This window comes from Lontra canadensis, unplaced genomic scaffold (assembly GCF_010015895.1).
Source record: "Lontra canadensis isolate GAN:19392208 unplaced genomic scaffold, GSC_riverotter_1.0 scaffold39, whole genome shotgun sequence".
NCBI lineage: Eukaryota > Metazoa > Chordata > Mammalia > Carnivora > Mustelidae > Lontra > Lontra canadensis.
In genome coordinates this window covers 2,910,305-2,937,556 of record NW_022631033.1, presented here as the reverse complement: position 1 = coordinate 2,937,556, position 27,252 = coordinate 2,910,305, and the positions used below count along the sequence as shown (strand labels likewise).

The 27,252-nt window shown below is 43.0% G+C and overlaps 1 protein-coding gene across 1 annotated transcript in view; it reads left to right on the top strand.

The window, feature by feature from the left end:
• CSMD1 (CUB and Sushi multiple domains 1) overlaps positions 1 to 27,252 on the top strand; it is a 1,958,110-nt gene that overhangs the window by 1,780,872 nt on the left and 149,986 nt on the right. The window contains exons 40-42 of the mRNA XM_032869815.1: positions 2,342 to 2,458; positions 11,233 to 11,442; positions 21,670 to 21,858. Of these exons, the coding sequence (XP_032725706.1) occupies positions 2,342 to 2,458; positions 11,233 to 11,442; positions 21,670 to 21,858 (516 nt within the window). The remainder of the gene's footprint in view (positions 1 to 2,341; positions 2,459 to 11,232; positions 11,443 to 21,669; positions 21,859 to 27,252) is intronic.

Here is a 27,252-nt window from a genome sequence, read left to right as displayed (position 1 = left end):
AATTAATATGAACTGGGGGATTTTAAGACTAGAAATGCATAGAGAGATAATATTTTTGTTATTAGCTCTTAGAAATTTCAAGTCCTAAGGAAGATAATTCATATCAAAATGTTCCTCTGCAGGTTTTAATATCAAGCCCATGCTCAGAGCTTAAACCAATATTAACCATTTCAACATCACAACGAGCCCCAGAACAGCCAAGCTGTTTGCCAGACCCGTCCATCCAGCTGGCATTCCCTATACCATGGGGTCTCTCCAGAGGACATGCCCTGTGCCCTGGAGTAAAATTTCCACATATCGTCACAAAAAAAACAAAACAAAACAAACAAACAAACAAAAAAACCCAGGAAATCTGCACAAAAGAAGATAAATAAATCCAGTAGGATGTAAGATCCCCAGCTATTTGATAGTAATCAGTACCTCGTCTTTCAGAGACAACATATGCCTCATTAACTCTCTGTATGGGGTACCTCATTGCAAGAAGGGGTCTGGGTTGGAGGGAGTTTGTCCAGCAGGAATCAGGAGGGCAGTTTACCAGATGGTGGTGGCCCAGTAAGGCCTGGGAAGGAGGCTGAAACTTGCTTGTAGCATTGAACAAATATACAATAAGACAAGTCCTTTGGTAGAGATTTTACGTATCACAAAGGAAAAAAAGAGGGATGCCCGTCCTTTGGGAGCTCTGTCGGTACGCCCACCCAGTGACGTTTGTGTTTTAGGTAAATTAAAATAGGATTACACTCGTGATGACTGGGTACTGGAGGAATTAAGTTATGACTGTCCCTGTGAAAGGAGATCTAGCCCATGGCGAGGCCCTCCCTCTGTCTTCACGACACCCACATTTGGCCCGTGTGACCCGAGATGTCACTATCAACGAGGACTCCGTGATCCAGCCACGCAGCCAGCTCTTCATGCGACACGGTCCCACTCCTCGATTGAAGCAGTACATAGATGGTTCTGTTTTATAATTCCCAATCTTTTCCTCTTCTTTTTCATAAAAATCGTGTTCAAAATCAAAAGGCCCTCTTTAAAAATGTCACCTTTTCTTCACTTTTGTCGTCATGCTGCTGTCACTCATCTGGCGTTTTCACGCCCACCTGCCCTGTGGTTGGATGGATTTGCCCTCACTGCGGGATGAGAGCTCTGCAGGGAGGGGGGACAGTGCTGACCCTACTTAGGAATGCCGCTTCAATCCACCAGCTGCGCTCAGTGGAACGGACAGACTCACGGATGAAGCGCATCCCAGAGCCAGTGTTTCCACATTCCTGGTTTCCCCACAGAGAAGACACCCGGGAGGTCATACACAAACAACAAAGTTCACATTCAGAGTGTTACTGGAATTATTCACTCATCCCACAAAAGTACCTTTTTAAATTTTTTTTTTTTTAAACCTACATCTTTAATAACGTATACAGTGTCAAGCCCAGATTAGGATTCCCTAGTTTGGGCCATTACCATATTCACCAGACTTGATTTTTTTAAGACTAGTTAGATTTTTTTCCCCCGATCAAATGTGCCCTTGACAGGTAAAGTTTTTCTACGTTGGTGATTAAAAAGAAGAAAAAGAAGAAAAAAATAAGAGTCCACTGTAGGCTTGGAGGGGAGTTTCAGAGTCTCTAACAGAGGTTCCTTCCAAAACGGAGTTTGCCTGATAAGAACGTTGTTAGAATAGCAATAAAGCCTTTTAATGTGACTTCCTGCAAAGATGTGACAGCATTTGCATTATTACTTTGAAATATCAGAAACTGCCATTTAATAGGTCACAACTGGTCAAGGGTCAGAATTTCCTCTGCTTCCACATATATTATTTGACACGTGTGTTACAAACTCGGTTGTTTCCTTCTAGCCAAACCTCAGCTACCATAGACATAAATTATGAGTAACCCAGGTCAGGCTTCGTGGAGGCTTTGTTCAAGCCCAGTCACAGCCGTGAGTGTAGGTTTCCGGGGAAGAAGGTGTTGGAGGGCTAAACTCCAATGCCTAAAAGAACTCCAACGGTAACCATCCTGCTAAAAAGATCGGTCCTAGAAACTGATGGAGCTGGTGCTATATTCTAGTTGTGTTGTTCAGGCAAATTACTTCATCCGTTCAGGGTCAGTTTCCTAATCTGTAAAAGGGGTAATAGTAACACCAACTGTTTTAGGGTTTTATAAGAATTAAGTCATGCAATGTGTTTACTCAGCCTGGTAGGCAGCACATGGTTACCAGGGAATAAATAGTAGGTAATACTCCCACTCAATACATCGCCACCGGTTACCTGAAAGTCCTGGGGATGCAGGTGGAGTTAAATCCTCGTGCTAGAAAGCGATGGCCCCAGCACTAAGCATGCCTGTCCACTTCACAGCAACCTGCGGAGGGACGCTGAGCAGCATGGGGGGCGTGATCTTGAGCCCAGGGTTTCCGGGCGCTTATCCCAACAACCTGGACTGCACGTGGAAAATCGAGCTGCCCGTTGGCTATGGTAAGTGAAAGCATTTTTTTTTTTTTTTAATTCCTAAAACTTCAACTTTTAAATTTCTGTCTTGGAAAGAATTCAGCTGAATGAAAAATGCACCTTATTCTGTTGACGTAACTGTCTTTAATTGGAAAGTGGCTTAGAAATTTAAATAAGGCTTTGGTAGAATAACTTCAAGAACAGACAGTTATTAAAAAATCAGTTCAGCCATGCAGCTCTTTTCAGGGCAAATTAAATTAGATGGATGATGCTAGAGTAGGCACATGGAGTATAAAATGCAGCATCCCTAATTCAATTATCCATCTTTTTATTTGTAATACCACCTTCTGTAGTCTATTTCTGGGATGTAGTAATGGTTGTTGTTTCTTTGGTATGATTTTGAAAGCTTTTTCAAGTTATCACACACTTTAGGACTGTTCTATAAATTTTTGTAATTATATATTGCATTGATTTAGGTTCACAAAAATGGCTTTTTATAATATTTACTTAGGAACTTTCAGGTTCTCTACCTTAAATAATGGATAATTTAAATCATTATGAACACTAAAATTTCATTATGGCCTTTTCCAGAAATTCATAGTCTTTGTGAAATTTTGATTCCCAACATGCCTTTCTTTGTCTGTATCATGATTTCCTTCATATTTGAGTTCATTAATTTGGGTTTTCCCCACCTGTGAATTTCTCCCAAGCCCCCACTGGTAGGTGTACCAAATAAGTTCCTCAATGAGTGTCCTAGGAGATGGTGATTGAGAACTCACCTACTAAGTGAAATGTCAGTTGAATGATGAATGAACTTAAACCTAAGTGGAAACCCCTGCCCTAGAAGATCATATGGTTCATTAGGTTTTCAAAGCTTTGACTTAAGAACCTGTACCAGGAATGGCAGCAGCACCAGGAGTGCAGATGCAGAGGAGCATCTACTTGCTCAGCAGAGAGCAACTAAGAGGCATTGTGGGCAGGAGGGCTTGACGGACGTAAGTCAGGTGTGCGAGCATGGACATGCTGTGGACAGACATGGAGTTTTACACAGGAAAACGGGGGAGTGTGGAAGGGGGAACCTCATGGGAGGTTCATGTCCATTGACCTCTTTAAGGGGCCAGTCAGAGAGTGAGTGGAGAGAGGAAGGTGAGCAACCACAAAAGGACTACAGAGGCTCTCTACTTCTTCCAGGATTTTTTGTGTAGTTTTGTTTTTTAATCATCAGCTCCAAGCGGTGGGGAAGTAGTTCTGCCCCATGTTCAATCAACATTAGCTCAGCTTTTCTCACAAGTGCAATCTGTGTCCCTTCCATGGGCATCTGAGATATGGATGTGGTGGATGCAATGGTCGAACCAGGCAGTGGGTTTGGATCGGACATGCCTGTGACCCCTGTATTCCAACAGCATCTGAAGGCCGTTGAGGGTCATGGGTTTATTAGACAAATGACCACAGTAGTTAAAAGCAGAGATTCAGAGAAACACAGGCCCACTGCAGCACTGACTGCTGGGGTGCGATCTACTGAAACGGGGTATGTGCTTTTCTCATCTGAAAAACCAAAAGAGCCACATAGTGTTATGGCGAAGACTAACTAGAACAATTCAGAGGCGTTCAGCACAGGGCTTGGCATTGTAAACAGCAAAAGCAGAGAAGAAAGAACTCAGCAGGTTTATTATTATTATTATTATTGTTATTATTATTCCAAGTATGTCTCACTTTCCTTTCAAATCTCATGAGAAATATATTATTCATAAGTAGATATAAATATTTCATTATCTTGTTTTTCCAACTTAACCATTCTGTGATGGAGAAGGTTATTGTCTGGCATTTTTCCTCATGTTGCTTACCCATAAGCCAATATGAAAGATAATATTTCAGGGGGGAAAATCAGCCAAGTTGTCTTAGGGTCATGATCTATGAACTCAAACAAAATATTTATTTGAAGAAATGCCAAAATGAAAGAAAAGATTTATGAAATGTTACAATTAAAATGATTTGAGTCTTTAAATATTTGATATTGCATGCTGTTGGGTTTTGAAAGCATCTTGAAGAAAAGGCAAAAAGAAATTTTATGTCTTAAATCCTAAATATGTATAAAATAGTATCACTATCCCTACCTCTTTAGAATAAATGTAGTTATGCTTCAGAATGCAGTTGAGCCATGAACAACCTGGGGTTTGGGGTGCTGACCCAGTATAGTCAAAGATTCAAGCATAACTTTTGATTCCAAAACAATTTAGTTAATAATAACCTACTGTTGATCAGAAGCCTTATCGATAACATGAACAGGCGATGAACACACGTTGTATGTTGTATTTTCATTATGTACTGTATTCTTACAATAAAGCGAGCTAGAGAAAAGAAAATGTTAATAAGAAAATCTTAAGGAAGAGAAAATACATTTATAGTTCTGAGCTGTAAAAAATCTGCATTGTTCAAGAATCAACTGTAATATTACAGATTCAATGTCAGGCCCCAGGTTTGCTTGTGATAAATTTTATCTATAAATACCCTTCTAAACATGAAGTTACAAATGAGGGAGAAGGCATGTAAGTGGTAGAGGTCCCTCGACACGGTGAATATTTGGAGTTTTTTCATCCCAGCTAAAAAAGCTGTCTGAGGTTTAAAAATTACAGAGCATTTTGCTGATGTCGAGAAAACTTTACATCCTAACTTCCAACCCCCCATGAGATTTTTGAAACTCTTAAGTCAGTTTATTTTATCCCTGTCTGCCATTGCTCCCTTATAATAACAGGACTCAAAACACCACCGCTCGCCTTGCTCTCAAACACACACATTTGAGCTCCCCCTATTCAGCTGTCTGTGATGTCTTTTCATCTGGGGCACCCAAAGGTGTCACAGATTCCGTTCAAATTCAGATTCATCACTTTCTTCTTCTCTTTTCTTCAGTCTGTCCCACGATGGATTCTCCTATTTCAGTCCATCTCTGTATCTCCAGCACTACTGTTCTCCTCACGGCTTCCCTTTCCCTCAGCCTTATCTTGACCACAGGTTCCCCTATACCCACCCAAATCAGAGGCAGACATCACATCACTGCCCTGGAAATTTTGAGAAAGGAAGTTTGGGTTTGGAACTCAGGAATCTGAAAGTTTAAGTTAAACACTCCAGAAGTTTCTTATCACAAAAACAAACAGCGGCATAGCAAAGATGAGCGTCATGGGCCTTAATAATAATTTCTTCCCTCTCTGATCTCCCATATTGTGTCCTATTAGTGGGACAGATAAGGAGATTGGGAAGATATGTTTCTAGAGATGTCACTGCAGATGTTTAACCTGGAAAATTCCTGCTGTTAGGATGATTTTGGTAAGCAAGTTGGAAAGCATTTCCTCCTTCAATGCATAATGTGATGGATACTTTACAATAAAAATGTGGTAGAGCTAATCAGCTCTTCCAAGTGAACATGGGCATTGATACATTGCTGTTGCTACTCGCCGCCTGCCACTATTCTAGTTTGCCCGCACGTGTGTGTTTGTGTGTGTGTGTGTGTTTGTGTGTGCACGTGTGTCTCTGTGGGGGCGGGGATCTCCTAACAGCCCTTTCTCTGTCTGAGGTTTGGGAAACGATTTTAAACAATGTATGTTGTAGTATCTCTGGGAAGTTCATCAAGAACTGGGCGCGGTGGGGATATTGCTTACGTAAGGCACAGAGAGAAGACCAGTTATTGTGAATACGTACTTAAACTTGCAATACTAAGTGCCAAGGGAAATGATCACTTAGCCCAGTGGTTCTCAGATTGGGCTGCGTACAGGAATCATTAGCAGGAAGGGGTCCAGTAGTTACAATGAAATTCCTGTGGCTGCCCCCTCCATGCTCTCTCTCAGCACTGCTGGCCAGAGAGGGAAAGGGGATCCAGAGTTTTCTTAAAAATAAATTCCATTTCAATATTTTTACAGTTAGTTTCCCCATTTCTTCAAATGCTGGGGATCTGCACATGCATTCCTGGGTTCTTAATTTTCAGGTGTGGTTTTTGGTTGTTTGGGGCATTGGTGACTATTGTACTGGTGAGCCCAGATGCTTCAGCTCCCCCAGCTACCTGAACGACACGCTGATGCAGGACATGGTATCACTGCCTTTCTTGATGTTTTTCAGTCATGGAGGATTTTCCTCAGGGTCGTTGGGGTCTTTCCGTGCAACTGCATTGTGTGGGGCTGCCTGAGAGCTTCTCCAGTTCCTTAGTAAAGCCGCTACAAGCTTAGAGAAATAATCTTTTGATTATCCCATTCTCTCCCATGCCCAAGGTTAGTCGATAGTTTAAACAGGCAAAAGGAATAGTGGCTTTGGCAATATGTGAAAACCACCTTTGTCTCCCATTGCTAATTATTCGTTCCAGTGGTAACTATTTCCTGCATCCTGTCTCAGGCAGAGAACTCGGCTCTCCCAGTGATGGGGGGACTTCGAGCCAAGGGATGGACAGCAGGTGTCCTGAGTGCTCATGTCTGGGGGCTCTGAGTTGAGTAGAAAGCTTAGCACTATCAGTCACTGTGCCATGGATTTGCACGAATTACCACAACAGTTTGGAAACTCATTTCCTTATCTTTAAATTAAATATCATTGGGGCGCCTGGGTGGCTCTCTTGGTGAAGCGTCTGCCTTCGGCTCAGGTCATGATCTCAGGGTCCTGGGATGGAGCCCTGTGTCTGGCTCCCTGCTCAGCGGGGAGCCTGCTTCTCCCTCTGCCTCTGCCCCTGCTCCTTCTCCCTCCCTCTCGCTCTGTTGCTCTCACTCATGTGCGCTCTCTCTCTAATGAATAAATACAATCTTTAAAAATAATAATAAATCAAAAATAAGCAGAATAAATAAATATCATAAAGCACGATTCTCACGGGGCTCTTCTGAAACAATGTAACGCCTGATGCGAGGAAGGGGCTGTTGGGTTGTTGGCTGCTTTTTGTTGCTACACCAGACTCTCTAATGATTTTTATGTAATTTTCTTTCCTTTTCGCAGATTTGGGTTGCTGTTTTGTGTTGCTTTGGCACAAGCCTCATCGACACAGAATGTCTGTCTCTGTTCTCTCGAATTTTTTTAAAGTCACAGTCAGCAGGCATGCAACCACGTTTTTTGTTTGTTTGTTTTTGCTTTATCGCTGCCTGTCATATTTAAAAACCACCCCTCCAGCTCTGCATGCCCCGCTGTCCAAACGGACCACGTCTTTGTCCATCTCGGGCATATGCAGGGAGGCTGTGAAGCGGCTTTGCCGGAGTTCAGGACGCACCGGAGTTGTTTACTAGAGCACGTCGTATTCACAAGGTCTATTGACTAGAACACGAGGTTTAACTCAGAAGTCACAGCCACATTAGTGTTTAAAGTTTTGTCAAATCCAAAGTCAAAAACCTTTGTGCGGGTGACTTTTACTGACTCTTGGTTTTCGGCGCGAACGGTGATCAGATGAGCACAGCAATAACGCGCTATGTCAGTCACCAAGTGGACATTCAGATGGATTCTTGTTGCGGTGACACATTTTTACAGCGTTTGGAGAGATAATAAGAGGATAGCTAAGTAATGCTTCTATCAATCCCTTCATTCTGGCTTCATGATGCCAAACTCGACACAAGTCACTGAAATTATGATAGCTGAATAATTCCATTTTAAACCAGATTAACGCTGGGCTCTATTCTGTTCCATTTCCTGGTGTGTATTAGGAGGTTTGAAATGTGGCTGGGTACTTTATCCTGCTTAAAATGCTAATTTTTCTCCTAAAATTGTAATTGTCATTATTCTATTTCCATGTCAAGTTTAATCCCAAATCAGTAAGGACCACTCTTACTGTTTCCGTCACTTTGAGATTTTGTCCGTCTTTGACAGCTTCACCCCTGACCTGCTTGCCGCCTTTGGTTTCTTCCCCGACTATGTCATTCCGTGAATTTCAAAATGTATCTCTGGACAAATACATCCGAGGTCTGCTTGTGCATATCTGAAATGAGCCGATTTGAAGCCATTTCCCTGCTCTTTGATTTGATTTGATCCCCAAATTGTGAATGTGTTCTGTGAGTGTCTGGTCTCACGCTAATTCCCCATGGTCGCCGCACTTTGGGACATAGACAGAAATGTCAGTAATTCTGGGGTTGTTTGTGGTTGCTCCCGTGTCCACGTTAGGCCTCACGGTGATGAATGTGACAGGTGTCCCTGAAATTCTAGACCACAGGGCTCAGCAGCCCTGACCTAGGCACAGACTCACTCAGAAAAAGGACAGGTTATTAGTAATAAACTCTCTTATCAGATCTCTGGGCCCTGCTACAAACGGAAACCTTGTTTCTAATTCAACAGTGAGTGAGGGAATAAATCCAGTGCACGTGCAGGTTGCTAAGTGGTCCAGGAGCTCAGCTGCCTGAGTATGGATGGGGCCTTCAGAGTCCAGAGATCCACTAGTCCTCCCTCTCCTCCTCCCTCTTTAAATTAAGTATCTTCCTCCCCTCTTCCCTCCTCCCTCCTTCCCTCCTCCTCTTCTCCCTCCTTCCCTCTTCCCTTCCTCCCCTCTTTCGCTCCTCCCTCTTCCCCTCCTCCTTCCACCCGCCTTCCCTCCTCCCCTCCTCTCTCCTCCAGTCCTGTCCTTCTCTCCTTCTCTCCTTCCTCCCTCAATCCCCCCACCCTTTCTTCTGCTTCCAAATTTGACCAACATATTTGTTGAAATGTAGGGGAAAAAATGAACACTTCATTGATGGTTCTTCAACAAAATGAATTACTTAACATTTTAAAAATATTTACAGACATGTTTTAAGTTGTAGTATTACCGCCTACACCTATATTGTATGTAACACTGGGGTGGCCAAGACCAGGGCAGACCAGGATCCCTCTTCCATGATGGCTCAGGTGCTGCTAGTGTCACAGGAATTTAATTACTCATTCTAAAATGATTCTAAGTTTTGATTGACTGGTTAAAGATCTTTCCCTGAGGCCAGGTTTTTCTCCTGCTTCTTGCTTCCTGGTTCCCTTCCTAAAGTTTCCCATGTTCTTTTATTTTTTAAGTCTATTTTATTTTATTTTATTTTATTTTATTTTTCTTATTTTCAGGAATCTCTACAACCAAGGTAAGGCTTGGACTCTTGGCTCTGAGATCAAGAGTCACACACTTTTCCAACTGAGGAAACACTCAAACAGCCTGAGGTTTCCCACATTCTATTCCTTCCATCCTTCCTCTTGCTGTCGCGGTTGAACAGACTTAACACAAGCAGTCCTCTCCAATCTGAACTGGAATATTTCCGGCGTCTTGAGGTTGTTAGCTCTCGCGCAGCCCATTTGCAAACCAGGAACATGAGCATTTCGCCAGCCGGACTCAGGTGTGAATGTACCTCTGCGTGGCCGTTGCTGCCCTGGACATAACACCCAGTATCCCAGAGCCTTCGCTTGCTCGCCTGTCAAATCGTGATGGTACTGATAAGGACTTTGCTGGGTAATTGTGAGAAAAGTGTTTGCTCGGCGGTTGGCCTCACATTTACTCCCAGACACAAACGGCCACTGATTATCCCTCAATGCTTCCTCACAAAGTTCCCTCCATCATCGATAGAATCATTCTTCTGGGATCACAATCTGTGTCCTGAGTGCCTGTGTTTCTCTTTCCTACTCTACTTGGACTTTCCTTCCTCCTTTTGCACTGAATGCTGCTCGTGATAACTGTATTCCCCATCAGTACCTGAGTAGAAACGTTTATTATCCTTTTTCTTCTGCGTACACTTATGTGAGGCAACCCATGTAAGCATTATCTTCAGTTTTCCAGACCTAGCAAGCATGTGTCAAATATATTAGATGAGAAGTAAAAATAAAGCTTCTTTTAGTGATCAAGGGAGAGAATAACACAGAGTAACGCTTTTCTCATGGGTTGGGAGAATAATTGGTAATGGCTATTGGAATTCTCAGTTTAAGCTTTACAAACCTAAATTAGTTGCATGGATTTATGTAAAAACAAATGCCTTTTGAGCCCTCTGTCACCTATTTAAGTGACTTAAAATATTTCAGTCACAGTAGTCAAATAAATTTTCAAAAAATGCCACGAAGTTATAACAAATAACTAAATGATTCTGATTTTGATTTCCTCTAAATCTGAATTATTCTAAATTATCAAGAGGAATTTCCTCTAAATGCTTCTAAATTATCCTCTAAGATGAATATGATACCAGTGACAGTGGTCATTTGGACAGTCCTTTGGTGTGCGACCCGTGCCAGGCTCTTGACTGAAGTGTGTAAATTACAGTGGGATTTTTGGATCGGGTTTCTTGCAAACATCCATAATGTGCTTCGTGTGCATGACACAATTGAAATGATCACTTGTTAAACTAGCAAGTCTCTCGTGTGGCGGGACGACCATCCATTTAAAGGCCACTTGGAAAGGCTAGGGCATTTTCTTAGACCCATTTTGGCTTCTTTCTCGGTAAAGTTGTAAATGAGCGCAAGGATGATCAGACACAGAATTACAACTTTGCGTTTACGGCTGTAATAATGTAACAGAGCTGGACAAAATCATTGCCAGGTGCGAGTGCCAGTCATTATTCTAAGTATTGTACCTGCATGTCTCTGTGATGTACTCCTGGTAATCACACTGCACCAAGCTGCTGACTTTAGGGACGTTAATGACGCGGACGAAGGTCACAGCACCAGTGGGTGGCACAGGCGACGCTGAACCAAGGTGTGTTGTGGCGGGAGCTGGGAGCTGTCTGGCACCCAGACTGAGCTGTTTTGCCTCCTGGAGAATTCGTGTGGGGAGACCAATAGCGCTTGAATCACTTTGGATAAGCATTGATCTTACACATTTTGATAGTCACTTCCATTAATTTTGCATGTTTTTTTCCCAGGTGCGCATATTCAGTTTCTGAATTTTTCTACGGAAGCTAATCACGACTACCTGGAAATACAAAACGGCCCCTACCACACGAGCCCCATGATTGGGCAGTTCAGTGGTCCAGACCCCCCCTCCGCCCTGCTCAGTACGACGCACGAAACGCGCATCCACTTCTACAGCGACCACTCCCAGAACCGGCAAGGGTTTAAGCTCGCTTACCAAGGTAAGGGATCCATGACGTGCGGACATGCCTCCTCCCTTGAAATGGTACTGAAATACAGACCTCCGTGTTTGGTGAAACCTGTGTGCGGCTGGGCCCAGGGGCTTCCCTCCACGTCACAGAGCCCAGGCTGTCTGTGTCCGCACAAACGGAGGTATGGACGGGGAGCACGGCCCGCCCGCCTGGCTGTCACCACAGCCTCACACTCAAGCCTTGCCAGCGGTCACTGCCTCCCCACGGCCGACATCACACTCCTGAGTCACCCACTCAGCATCACACCTCCTCCCACTTGTCACTGTCCTCTGAGCCGCGGGTCCCTCGTGTCCCTTCCGGACCAAGGAGTGGAGAGTCCGCTCCCAGTGGCAGTGGGACTGGCAGTGTCCCTCATGCTTGGGACCTTGTCTCAACTCAAAAGAGTGTCTAAAGGTATTATTGAAGCCGTTTCACATGACGTCAGAGAACCAGTCCAGTGCCTGGATTTCTTCTTTTCTCAAACCACCTAAATATAAGACTCTTAGACGAGTCTGAACCCAGCATTATCGAGCCATTTCTGACATGGGAGAAAGCTCAACATTTTCCTCTCGTACCCAATAATTTAGGAGGCCCTTCTTGAATATTGTTAAGTCAGACGAAGCTGAGAATATCAATAGGGCTTTTTTTCTTCTTTTTCAACGTGGTTAAATCCTCACTTTCTTTAATTCCGTAGACTGACTTTGAAATTAAGGGCTTTACTATTTTCTTACTAAAAGGTGATGGTATTTTATGTTGAAGTTTTAGACATTGTTACTTAAGTCGTTACTTAAATATAAAATATACATTTATATTTCCAAACTTGGGGTTTCTTCAAATACAAAGTCCAGGTAGGAGGCCAAAACGGGGGAATGAAGGCGGGGCCAGGGAGGAACAGGGCAGGAGGCGTGACCGACCCTCGGTGGGCACAGGGTCTTCATTGCTTCCAGCTCGGCCTCCTCCCCTCACCCCTTAGGAAAGTGTCACCTCCTCCTTGGGAGATACACGTGCACACACACACTCAGGTGCACATACACAGGTGTGTGCATATACATAGGAGCGAACAAACATATGTGTGTACTCACAGGGACACACACAGAAGTGCACACAGAGACACACAGCTGCACACACATACACAGGCATGTGCACACACACAGGTGTGAACAGACACAAGTACACACAGACCCATGCACACACAGGGCCACACACACACACATAGGCGTGCACACGTACACAGGCACACACACAGGTGCACACAGAGACACACCCACACACATACAGAAGCGCACACACAGGTGGGCCCACACACATCTATTTACATGTAATTTTTAGTGTATCTTTGACTCGTGTTTCTTCAGCTTCCCATTTCCGGGAGAGATCTCTTGAGCCATCGTGGACAGCGGCTTTCTCCATTTCCATCTCTTCCCACCTTGTCTTTCCTGTGCTCATTCAGCCTTCCAGCCACCGTCGCGCCCCCGCGGCACCCCCACGTGCTCACCCCCATGGGCACGCATCCTGTCCTGTGCTCCTCGGTGGCGTTCCCCGCCTCCCCCACTGCTGGCTCGGTGCCCCCTCCCCTGCTCTGTGGGACAACACATCTCTTTTGGTGATTCCACTGTCCACCAGCGGCTTCCTTCTCCTTTGCTCTCGGACTCACAACTTCCATGCTGATCTCCCTTGGAGCCCCTATTTTCATCATTCACTTCCCCTGAGTGTCCCCAACACTGCTGGATTCAGAGGCGGCAGCCGCGATGAGCAGTGGATAGATCTCCTGCTAATCTCGCCCGTTCAAGTTCCACGCGCCCTAGAACCAGATGTCTGCTGCTGCCCCGACCCCCGGCTTCATGCCGGCGTTGGAACCCTGTGTGCAGCACTGAGCACACGGTTCACTTTTCCAGGTCGGCTCATCTTCCCGTCTTCCCCAGCCCTCTGAGTAAAGAGGGCCCATTTTAGACGGTTGTTTGGGCTGTAAACCCGGGGCTTCTCATGACTCCTTGTCCCTTCTGCTGCCCCAGATGCTGCGCCATCATCCCTGCCCCAGCTCCGCTCTATCTCTTAGGTCCTGGCAGGTCCTTCTGTCTACATTACACACCTCCTCCTAACCAACCTCATCTTTCTCCTAGAAAACTGTCAGACACTTAAAACTCTTTAACACATTGATTCTTCTTACTTCAGAGACTAAGGCATGAACACCCCTGGTATCTACAATTAAATGCCAAGCAACCTGAGACTTAGTAGGGAGACATGTTATTGGAAGGCATTGCTTATGACCCTGGGGGAAGAGGTCTATTGCAATAGAAAGAACAATGCTCTAACCATAAGATCAGCACAGGTCTTCAGGGTTAGGCAAAAGGGGTCTTCCTCTACAGAGAAGAGGGACAAGCCTATGGGCACTGGGCGTGGGGAAGCCCGAGAGGCCATGGTGGGTGGTGGGCTGGAGAAGGTCTTACCCAGAGACAGACCTGCTCACGAGAGCACTGGCCACTGGCTCTGGAGGAGGGTGCCAAGGGAGGGGGACCTGTGGAGGGAGGCACGTGCCAAGTTAGCATGCACTTTGTTCTGACCCATCAGCGAAAACAAGCAGCTCAGCTAACGATTTCCCAGAGCAAGAATGAGAATTCGGAAGGTGTATGCCTCATCAGGTCCTAGGCAAACACAGGTGCTCCCGAGTCTTACCTAGGCTGTAGGGTAGCGGAAGGTGGTGGAATGAAGGCATTCCTGGGAACAGAGAAGGGAGAGAGGGTGTGTGTGTGTGTGTGTGTGTGTGTGTGTGTGTCTTGGGAGGCTTCTCTCCCCTTTCCTGGTGAGGCTTCTGCAGGTGTCTGAGAGAGATGTGCGTTTCACTTCAACACATCTTCCCTTTGCTGTGTCCCTTCCTCCGTGCATGTGGCTGAACTTAAAACGTGAACAATATTTACGATGAATTCATGCCTCTCTTTCCTGTTTTTATGTATCTGGTCTCTTGACCCTCTAGCTATTTCTACTGAAGCATAGTCTGTTGAAGTATGAACATTGCGTTCATGATCATCATTTTAAACCTAGTTCTTACGAGGTGCCGTCCGTTACTCAGTTGGCATGATCTTGATGTGTGAGTCAGCAAGCAAGATGTGCATAATTACAATGTCTTCCATAAACTTCCAATTAAGTGATGTATCTCCGCTGATCTCAAGAACTTTTGAAAAGTCTTCTCCATTTTAAATATTTTTAATACTGAATTCAAAGTTGAACTTTTCTTTCCTTTTTGGCCTCCAAAAATCAAATACAAATTCCCATGAATTTACGTGAAAGTTTGGGAACTATACTTTAGTATAGTTTTGAAACTACATTTTATCTTACATAATGCTAAACTCTAGAGTTCAAAAATACTTTTTGTTTTATTTCTTTTGATATTTTCCAGGTAGGGTGATTTAGGCCATATCTACCCATTTTTAAAGCTTTCAATTACTCGAATCCAAAAAGAATGATCTAAAATAAATACATACACACACACACACACAGAGTCTAAATAGAAATTATCTAGACAAGAGGTCATATGTTGCTGCTGTTGGCTGGCACAATATTATTATATATATTTTCTCTAAAGATTTCATTTATATGAGAGAGACACAGCGAGAGAGAGCACAAGCAGGGGGAGCAGCAGAGGGAGAAGCAGGCTTCCTGCTAAGCCGGGAGCCCGATGCAGAGCTCGATCCCAGGACCCTGGGACGATGACCTGATCCGAAGGCAGATGCTAAAAGACTGCACCACCCAGGCGCCCCCAAATATTATTTTTTAAATTTAACTTTTAAATATTTAGAATCAGATTTCATATGATTTGTAAAATATCCATAGATCCACTTTCCTGTATCTTGCAGTGTCAGAATCTGCAAACTTTCGGTCCGTGTTCACACAGAGGGACAGCTCCCTCAGGTGTCCTAGTGATGACCCCCACGGAGGGGAAAGGCATTGATTTCAAAAGTTTCCTTTAGTCCCTGTAAGCTTTGATCACTGATGCTGCCTCTGTGGCCTTTAAATGTTTTATTTGGTGAATTCTCATCTAGGCCAAACATCTGGTTGCCTGAGTGAATGTTTTATTTACTTGACGCCTGACTCTAAGTATCCACATCCAAAAATAAATAAATAAATAATTCCTAAGAAAGATATCCTTTTATTGTAGGCAATTAATTTCCTATAAAGTAGAGCTGTAAACATAAGTTAAATAAAATGAATGGGAACATGAATTTGAGGTGTTCCAATTTCTTGAAGGGTATCATATCTGACAGGGATGACAATTTGGGAGTTTATCAGTGTTTCTCATTTTATAAAATTTATAAATGGGCAAAATGACACCGTTCTGACTTGTACGTCACATCAAAATTCCTAGGTCCTACTTGAGATTTAAAAGTTAAGCTTATAATTAATAACTCGAATGAAGATGCATAAGGCATGCAGATAAAACTTGTCATTCTCAACGATGTCTCTGCCATATCCCTTGTTCTGAAACCCTGTCATTTATTTATGACCGTGGAAAGGTCAAAAATGGTACATTGGATGTAGCTGTCTAGAAGTTAAATGACTTTTACAGAACTTGAGATATGGAAGGTGAGGAGCCGTGTTGAATAAAATTGAGTTCATGTGCCCTATTTCTAAGTCAAAGGCTGAGAACGGAAGGGTAGCGTGAAGATATTTATCAATTCTTTAGATTTTGGAAAATATAGCGGTCATCGGGAAGACCACAGCACGATTCCACTGGCACTCCCATTGCGCACCTGTGATTAGACACACGAGACCGCATTGCTTGAGATTGATAGATGTAGATAATAGTTACTTTCCTAGACCCAAACAAAGGATTCCCTATGGAAGATAAAATCCAGTGTGTTTTCTTCCTCTTTTCATAAGGGTGTGGGCTTATTGTTACTGAGGTTTTCATAATGTTTGTGAAATGTGGGGTCATTAAGAATTTTAGTGACTCTCTTTTGCTTTCGGTTTTTGTAAGTCAGCATTTGGAGAAGTTGAATATTCCTCTCTCTGTGTGTCTCTTTCTTACATTAGCATGCAATAATGTCATGCCAGAAAAGAACTAGGTAATTTTAATTACTTTAGCACTAGGGAGTAAAAACGCCTTCTTTCTTCAAAGATCTACTCTTCTTCATTTTCCTTTTGCTCTAAGTATTAAGCACCTTTATTTATTTTTTTTAATTTATTCATTTATTGAATCCTAAAACTGTGGATTTGAGTGAATTGACTCTGGGAGAAAAGAGATGTTGATTTGTAGAAGCAGTTTTTTTCCCCTTTAGGAGGAAAGGCAATCAAACTGCCTCTATGTTCAGTGAGCAGCTGACGGTACCTTCGAGCCGTCTGTGCAGGCACACCAACTGTCCCTGGTCGACACCACGGTGCTTTTCTGCATGAAACTCCTGGGCTTCTAAAACGGAGTTGCTCTCCTTGCTTTCACCGTGACATTCTGAGCCGCCCTGGGTTAACAGGAAGAGCAAGGCTGGGGTCTACTCTGTCCTTCTCCCCCATCTACATGTGGGAATCAAGTTCTCAACAGGCAGCTCTTTCTTTCTTTTTTTTTTATAAGAATTTATTTATTTATTTGACAGAGAGATCACAAGTAGGCAGAGAGGCAGGCAGAGAGAGAGAGGAGGAAGCAGGCTCTCCGCAGAGCAGAGCCCGATGTGGGACTCGATCCCAGGACTTTGAGATCATGACCTGAGTCAAAGGCAGAGGCCTAACCCACTGAGCCACCCCGGCGCCCCCAGGCAGCTCTTTCTATGGAAGATTATCTCACATTAAAAAAAAAAAAAAATGCTTAAAGCCGTGGACAGCTGGTAGCTCCATCCATTCCCATCCCCTCTCGAGCATCCTAGTTCAAGAGGCAGAAAGTGCCCCCCGCAGTGGTGGTCCGCCTTGAAAGCTGACCCGCCTTCTCCTGCAGATAGTGCGGATTTGCTTTTCCTTTTGTGGGTTGGCCGAAAGGAGAGGTAACGGTCTCAGTCAGCTCCTCCCTTAGGAGACCGTCCATCTGCACCCAAACGCACTGGACAGTACATGTCAGCTGTGTCTCCTGGGTGATGGCACCTTCAGGAGCCCGCATCTCAGGTGAGATTTGCTGCGTGCTCCCCAGTCTGTCCTCCCCAAGCTTCTGAGGCGGTCGAGGAAGTGGATTCTCAGGGCAGTGTGTCATCCCTGGGACCCCCAACAGTTCCTGTTGATTAAAATCAGACATTTCTCCACGAGAAAAGTCGACTGAGCCCTCCTCCTTGGTCGCTCGAAGCACGAGACCCGATCATAGTCGCTGTCCGGAGCAGGCCGCTTGGCTTCCCACCCCAGCTGGGGCTCCGGGCAGCCCGAAAAGCAAGGGATTGGCTGCAACCTTAGTGAAGGTGGAGGCCGGCTTCACCAGGAGGGGCTGGGGTCAGGGAGTTTATATAACCGGGAAGGAGCAGTGGGGTGGTGAGAGGGTAATCTGACTTCCAAGTGAGAGCCAGGGTCATTACCTTGTTACTTGGGGAGAGAGATCTGCCATCCCAGCCGCCCTAACAGCCGGTCTAGGACTCAGGGAGCTCACGTGCGGTGCCCTCGGGAAATCCTACCAGCTGCCATGTGGCTTAGGTGCTGCTGGGCCCCCAGCCGGGCTTTTTCTCAGGGCGGGAAGTCGCACACCTGAGGCGGCTTCAGAGCCGCGCTTGGCGTAGAGGTGGGCGCGTCTGCAACCCTCCCTCATGGCACCGCTGTGGCTGCGAGCGGACACGTGGGAGTCTGAGTGCACGTGGGTTAACCACTACTTCATGTGACGACTCGTTAGGAGTCTCTATTATCTGTTCCCTCATTGGTAACATATTGTCATAATTGAAGCTGGTGTTGGTGCCCCAGGGGCACTGCTGAGTGTGCACAGGATCTTCCAGGGAGGAGGTGCCATGCGGGACGAAGTTTTCTTTGATCCTTCCCGCGCGGTACCCGCCGACCATCGAACACGTGTGTGCGTGTCTGTGGGTTTATTAGCAGCTGTGCCATGTGTTAGAAGACGCGTTTCTCCAGCAGAATTTATTATATTTCAAGCAAAACAAGAGTGAGAACACACTGCTGATCTCATTCTGAAAGAGTCTGATAAAGAAGGAAACCGGCTGCTCGTGGAGACACGGTGTGGGATCCTGTTCTTTTCGTGAACATGGGTCCGTAAAGTAAATTTAGACCCAAAGAACAAGGGTGCAAACAGGCACGTCACACACCCTGGGTATTTGCTGAGCCGTCCGGCCACGGCTTTCAGTGTGGGGTGGCTCTCGGGAGCGGCAGGCAGCCTTGCTGGGTGTTGGCCAAGTTGTTGCGGGGAGGGGGGGCACAGTAAGGAGTGTGTGTGTGTGTGTGTGTGTGTGTGTGTGTGTGCACGTGCGTGAGTGAACGTGTATGGACCTGCCAGTGTGTGTGTGTGAACGTGTGGGGGGTGCTTATGTGCAGGTGTGTACGTGTGCACACGCTCGCGTGTGTGTGCTTCTGTGTGTTCATGCGTATGTAGGGGAAAGAGAGGGAGACACGCTGATTTGGGTTGATTGTCTGTCCGAACGGTCCCTATCTTCATACTCACTGCACAGTTTTCTAAGCTTCTAGTTTTCAAGCAGGAGGTGGTGAGTTCATAAAGCAATTGATAATGACAGACGTGCCATTAGTCTGTGAGGTATGTTCCTTCAAGGCAATTTTTTTTTTTTTGGTATAGGTTAGAATGCTCTTTTCTTTTGGACAGCTCTAGATTTTTTTTTTTTTCCTCTTGAAGTCTGGTACTTTGTAGGAGATTTCCACAGTCAGATATTATAGTTTATAAGATGAAGAAGAATAAAATTAGGTAACACCTTTGTAGGCTGTGCGAATATTGTCTTGATGCTAGATTGCAAATCCCAGATTTGTGAGCTAAAAGCCCCTTTTCTTTTGCAAACAATTATTAGAACTTTGAATTTCATTAATAATTGTGATTATAGTGCCAGAAGAAGTCCTTAACTTGGTAATTTCTCCTTCTCATGGTCTTAGGAATTCTGTGTTATAATGTAGCCTCACCAAAAAGCAGCCCCAGAAAACTCATCATATTACTGGCAAATTTTTGATTTTTGTATAAAGGAAAGTTTTATCTCCATACTGAGTTCTAAAAACCTCCATTCAAAAGAGGATGGTGAGTTAAGAATCCTCCAGCAACTTCTTTCCTCTTAGTATCGCTATATCGTGCATGTAATTCCCTATTAATAATCAGGTGTGCTACAAATAAAATGGAATAGATTTTTAGCACACCGCAGTTTATAAATTCCCCTGCCTGGACCACCCTATGAGATTTCCACTCTGACCTTGTAGAGCAGACAGCCCGCCCTCCTCCTGTGCTAGTCCAGGGGACATCTGAGTGGACTTGTGGGACAGGTGGATTCCTGCATGGCTCCCTGGGGGGACTTTGTCTCCCTCCAGGTTCTTCCTTGTTCCACACCCTGGGGGAGCCAGTGCTGGGCATTATCTCCAGCTGCTGAAAGACCTTTGCATTGATGCATCTCCTGATTTCTGCTTCCTGCTTGCAGTCATGCCTGAGCTGTTTATCTGACTCTTGTCTGGGCACACATAATTGCAAATATCAAAATAAGTATTGAAATGAAATTAAGGATTTTTTAATCTGCAAACTACAGAGAGGGTTTAACTATACTGTTTAACTATACTGTTACAATTTAAAATGTATTTCATGATTCTGGAATTTGCAAAGACACTGTGTGTCAACTTCACAGGATATTCATTATATTGAAAATGTAAATGTGATTTATTGCATAAACTATTTTATTAAAAAGATTGTACTGATAGTAATTGCTAGCACAGAACTTTAAAAAGTTCTACAGGAACTTTAAAAAAAAAATAGTGTTATGCCTGAGTTTTCGTGTCTGAGAGACCACCAAGGAGCTGAGCACCGATGCAATCACACGAGGGTTTATATGACAAGCTTAATCTTGGGCCCAAGTATACCCCACACAGCGGAGTAGGGACTTGGACCGAACCAGATTACAGTCAGAGTTTTTAAAGGCAGAGTAGGGACTGACTCCATGGTGGGTGAGGACAAAGGAGATTATGGATGATGTAAATCTCTAAGGAATTTTGGAAGTGAGGTCTCCAGGACCTTGAGGAGCTAGCTATTGTTGGGAGAAAGGTGATTTATTACCAATAATAAAAATCTTCCTGCGAGACCCTTTAGATATATCAGTGGGCCATATGCTTGGGAATGATTCTCGACACTATCTTGGAGGTTTAGAGATAAAGTTTCCTAAAGCAATTGTTAAAGTAGACTTACAGGATTCTGGTCGGACCTGTCGGGGTAGGGGGTCAAAACCTCAAGGTGAGGGCAGTTGAGTCCCCAGGGGAGAGTCACTCTATCTGTTTCAAGGGCTTGTCAGTAGGTAAGGAATTTTAATGATTTTCTTCTGCCTCTGTTTCCCACATCAGCTAAACTTGAGGTGGGATGGCCTTAATTTTCTCCGCCTCCACAATAGAAAACAGATTTTTTGAATTTTTTTTAAAAATTAGAAAATGGAATAGATCTTTTAAATTTTATTTGTGATGAACAATTAACAAATCAAAACACAAGAACCACATTATTTCTTAGTCAACAACACTTAGACTGGAGTGCTAGTATAATTCTCTTTTAAATTAGAAGGAAATTAGGTCCACATTCGCCTGACATTCTTTATAGGCAATTTTTACTATTATTTGTTTTACTTTTTAAAAAAAGTCAATTCACACCATCTACTTTTCTTCCGAGGTAAACCACCATCAACTGTATTGTTCCAGCTTCTAAAGCATTCAGTTAGCTACTTATTAATTGGAAGTTGTTATAATTCTGTTACTGCTAATAATTAGATGTTTTACTTAGGATGGTGAGTGGCAACTTGGAGAAGATACGTTTTAATACTTATTGAAGGGACGCCTGGGTGGCTCAGTGGGTTAAAGTCTCTGCCTTCCGCTCAGGTCATGATCTCAGGGTCCTGGAATCGAGCCCCGCATCGGGCTCTCTGCTCCGTGGGGAGCCTGCTTCCTGCTCTGTCTATGCCTGTCTCTCTGCCTACTTGTGATCTCTGTCTGTCAAATAAATAAATAAAATCTTAAGAAAAAAAAAAAAAACCCTTACTGAAAATGTTCGTCTTAAGAAACCGTATGTGATCACAGCCTTCTGCATCCCAGACTACCTTAACGTCTCACGCGCGAGCTTCATTCTGTCCGTTCCAGCATACGAGCTCCAGAACTGCCCGGACCCACCTCCTTTTCAGAATGGTTACATGGTCAACGCGGACTACAGCGTGGGACAGTCCATCTCGTTCGAGTGTTATCCTGGGTACATTTTGCTTGGCCACCCAGTCCTCACCTGTCAGCACGGGATCAACAGAAACTGGAATTATCCCTTTCCAAGATGTGACGGTAGGCTAATCGTTCTTGGCAACAACTTAATTTTTCATGTGTATAGTAGTGTGTTAATTATTAAATGGAGATATTTAAAAATCCTTTCATTTACTCAACAAATATTGATTAGGAACCTATTACATTAAACTCATTCTACTTGGTATTTCAGGAATATATCATACACCAGTAAATTAATATGCATAAACGGGCCTTGCCCTCATGGAAATTGTAAAGAAAACAATGTAATAAATGCAAGTATGTATAACACAAACCAGACCCAAGGACAGTGTTTGGATGAATTGCATGGAGAAGGATGGCGCTGGTTTGCGAAGTGACCAGGGACATTTTTATGATGGGGTAGTACTTAGAATTACAGTTGTCTCACCAAATTATGGGATTAGTGGAGGAAAGGATGCTTATAAATTTTACCCGGGACTGTTTTTTCCATTTTTTATTGTTAAACTTTTACAATAATCATATATTGCTTTTATATTTAAGAAAAGTGATTTTTTTTTTTTTTGTAGTGGGCCTTGAAGTATATATATATGATTTTTCTACTCAGAGATGGTATCCAGGGTAGAAAAAAATAGTGGAAGCAAAGACAGGGTGTAGACACTGTCTTAGGAAAAAAATAGTGCATTTCCATAGTGCGTGATGGTCAGTCAGGGTTTCTTGAGAGACGTGGGGATCAGGTGGAGATGGAGGGAACTCTGGATTCATCAAATATCCCTAGTCTGAGCAGGAATCACTTCTTTGAAGCTTCTCTTTGACTACCTGATATTTTAGATGATTTTGAAATTTTGGTAATGTCAAGTTGAAATTAATAGACAAGTGCTTTGTTTATGAGACAAGCATATGAAACAGAAAAGTTCCTATAAACCTAATATTAGAACATTTAATACAGAAACCTTTTGAGTGAAAAAATAATGAAGGGGCGCCTAGGTGGCTCAGTGGGTTAAAGCCTCTGCCTTCGTCTTAGGTCATGATCCCAGGGTCCTGGGATCGAGCCCTGCATTAGGCTCTCTGCTCAGCAGGGAGCCTGCTTCTCCCTCTCTCTCTGCCTGCTTCTCTGCCTCCTTGTGAACTCTATCAAATAAATAAATAAAATCTTTAAAAAAAAGAAAAAAATAATGAAATTATCAACTCTATGGCCCTCTAAAATTCTAAACACTTATATCCCACCAGGAATATAGGAAAAGCAACTTGGCTGTGTTTGAATTTCTTCTGAAAAAGTAAAAACAAAACCAAACCACTGTTGGACTTTTTAAATTATATTTTTCACCTGTATTATTCCATTCTATATTATTATATAAAAAACTATGAAAAAAGAACTTTAGCTGTATTTTTAATTCCTTATCTTAAAAAAAAGAAATAAAAATTAAATTGCCTCAGTCTAATGCAAATTTAATAACATATAAAGCAACATTTAAAAAATTACTTTATAAAACTAATATAGCAGCAGTATATCTAGTGCTTTTTATTAAAACACTTAAAAACCTCTTTTTACTACTCTCCATTTAAAAATTCATTTATTTGCGTGTCTGTAAAATACTTTGAATTATCACAACTAAACACTTTTCTTATTTGTAATTTTCACCTGAGTTCTTTGTATTCATATGCACATGGAAGACGGCTTGGCTTGATATTAAAAAGTAGAATTAAACATTTAAAAAGGCTTCATCACTTTGTCAAGGTCTGTTTTCAAATATAGAAATAGCCGCTGGCTTAGAATTATTCTGTGAGCGTGACAGTAACAAAGTGTATTGTTTGTGATGTAGCCCAAAGGAGGTGTGCCTTGTATAATGATGTCGTGATGTGTCACACTACTCAGAGGTGGCCAGACAAGCTGAGGGCCTGCCGACTCCAGCTGAAGGACTGAGAGCCGCCCCAGACCATCCTGAGCTTGGACGACTAAGATGGCTCACAGAACTCACTAAGCTAGTGGACTCTGCTTGTGGTTTATAAGAAGGAAAGGGCACGTGAAAATCCTGGGGAAAGAAGCCCAGGTTACAGTCCGGGAGGCTGCATCAGTGATCTCAGGGACTGAGGGGTGACAGTGTGCCTGAGTATCGCAAACCTGAGAAGCATCCCGGGTCTTAGTGCCCAGAGGTTTTAACTGGGGCTCCCTGAGGCAGGTATGACTGATGGATGGATGACCTGGTGGTTGATGTCAGCTTCCGGACCAACAGATACCTTGTAACTCAAAGACGGCAACTTAGAGTCCATGGTTGGTCTTTCTGGTATAATCAGCCCATCCTGAAACTACCGGGTATGGCCAGTACCCACATGAGATAAAGACACGGCCACCAGGTGTGTTCTTAACCCCCCTCCCAACCCACAGCCCCCAGAATAGAGGCCTAGACCTCTCTGTGGACAAGGTCAAATTCTTTACTACCCAAGTATTTTTACCATCATATCTCTCTTCCTATCTATAATGTCATAGACAAAATAAAAGACAAACAAAACATTAAATTCAAATAAAATTATATCATAAAGTGAATTTTCTAGGCACCAGCCAATGTGTGTTTAATATCTTCTCCATATTGGATAAAACACACACACAAAATAAGCGGAAGGTATTATTATATAACAAAAGTTATTTTATCTGTTTTATTTCATATATATATATATATATATATATATATATATATATATATATATATTTAACATTATAATGTATTAGTAGCCCCAGGGGTAAGGTCTGTGAATCGCCAGGCTTACACACTCACAGCACTCACCATAGCACACACCCTCCCCAGTGTCTTTGTTCGCTGACAATGATGGGCTGTAAGATGTCCATTCATTGGTTACGCTCCTCACAAGACACGGGCAAACTGCTGATGATCGGGGATGCTCCCCTCAAGTGTATTTTATTAATTCACATTGGATTTCTAGTTCAGACTTATTCTTGGTGTGTAGGACAAATGTACTGGAAACAGTCTTCAAAGGTCCAACCCTGTAAACCTCCGAAGAATCTCAGAATAGGTGAGAGATACTTGGGAAAAAACAAAACATAGAAACTTTGAATAGCTTCTGGCATCTTTAGTAAAAAGTGAACAATTTAGACAATTAAGAGTCAATAATTCTGAATCTTAAGGCATCCATCTTCATAAGCATTTATTAAACCAATTCATAGGTATGTGACAGTATTAATATGTTTATTGTGTAAGGATTTATTATGTAAAGTTGTGTATTCTAAATTCATCCAAAAACTATCTGGACTAAAAGTATGCTATCTATTAAAATAAAAAAGAAAAAATAGGTCTCAAAATGACTTGAGAAATTAAGACATTATTTTTGCCAATAGCATAATTATATAGAAGTCTCAGTTTAAAAGATGGGTTATAATTGTTAAAATATGGTTAAAAAGACTTATTAGTTTACTAAATGTAATTCGACAATTAAATATTCATCTCTACTTAACAGTTTAAAAATTTTAGATTTTTTGTTGACTTAATCTTTTATCACTGAAATATTTATGTAGCTATACATTTAAGATTTTTTTTTTAAGTTAAGCACTGTCCTAATGTTGCTCAACTTAAAATGCAGTAATAACTGGTGGGAACTATGTGGACAGAGATAATTATTAGGATAACTTAATACGTTGCAATTAGCGTGTTAGCAACTTCTTTCAGACTGACAGATTTTGTAAGCAGAACGCTATTTGATTACATAATTGACATGAGAAATTCAACCAAAGGATGTTATTATATACATAATTTTTAAAATTAAGGTTTACCAAGTTGATTGATGAATAAATAATCTTTTCTAATAGTTTAGAATAAAAATGGCATCCTGAAGAATACATTTTTTACTTATATTTATAAATATTTATAGCATTTATATATTATAATATGTTATATATTGTATATACTATTTATGATATGTATATAAAATAATATTTATCTTATAAATATTATTTTAAATATTTCCATTATGAAACAGTCCCTAAGATAGAGTACTCTATGTCTCTCTATCTTAAAACCATCATAAGGAAACCAAAGTTATTGAAGGAAAAAAAAAATAGGTCAAAAATACCAGTAGAGTTCCACACATCCGGCGAGATCAGGCGTTCAGGTCCTGCTAACGTTAACAGTCAAGAGTTTAAAATTCATAAACACTCATGCCAAATGTAGGTACTTGTTGTTCACTACTGTAGGCTTTTCTTCAGCCTCCTGTTAGAGGGTAGGCAGAAATCTTAATATAATCCTGGAGAAAACCATCTGTAAATAATCTGTAACTGTCCTGGTGGATATTTAGGGCTTTTAAAGTTTAATTTCTGATTGAAATCACTTAAGCTCTTTCTATCCATCTCAATTCAGAGACAGTCACTTTGTATACATATAAGTGGAGGAAAAGCCCAATAAAGACATGTCTTGGCGCCCCTTGACTTTTCCCAAGTCTATCCCCAGGTGGAATGAAGTGATGGTGAGTCTCCACGTCCCTGTGCTGAGGTCCAGCCTGGCCACCAGCTCATCTTCCAATATCTTCTGGCCCTGGTTTCCTATGGGCAGGAACGGGTGAGACACACCCATCACTTTTTGTATAAACCACCTAAAAGCTCACGTCCTCAAACCACGGTGAGGTGAACAGAATCCACGGTGATGCGGCAGTGATGCCCTGTCCAGTGGAGTGGGGTAGGCAGTGAGGATGAGGTGGGGGACATTTTACATATAAGTAGGCACTGAACAAACTCCACATTGAGTGACACATTCAGGTAAGACATCCTCTCCATCATAGTCAGTGTACCTAATGCTGGCTCTAGAATTTGCTGCAAGTGGACAACTCAGTCATCTTCGTGTACATATTTTTCTCTGGAGAATCACATGCAGAAATAACCTGAGAACTCTTTCTCATAACCATACCTCACACAGCAGTCCTTCCTCCCAACCTATTCTTAACACACGTGCGCGTCAAGAGTTGTAGACAGCATTCCCTCTGGCCCTCCTGGCCACCAGTGGGTGCCTTTATCCTACAACAAGCCATTCTATGACACCGCTGGATAGTCTCCCCGAGGAGAGCTTCTGATCCCACTGATGAAACTCCTGGGCCCACAAGGCTGCCCCTGCCCTGCCCCAGCTTGGATGCCAGTCCCAAGTCCAGACTGTCACTGGTGCCCCTCATTGACTGGCTACGATTCAGAAGGTCTCCATGACTCCCTCCTCCTCCTGGATGAGTTTACTAGAGCAACTCACAGAACCCAGGAAAACATTGTACTTACAAGATTGAAGATCGGGGTGCCTGGGTGGCTCAGTTGTTAAGTGCCTGCCTTCGGCTGGGGTCATGATTCCAAGGTCCTGGGATCGAGCCCTGTGTGGGGCTCCCTGCTGGGCGGGGAACCTGCTTCTTCCTCTACCACTCTCCCTGCTTCTTTTCCCTCTGTCTCTCTCTGTCAAATAAATAAATAAATAA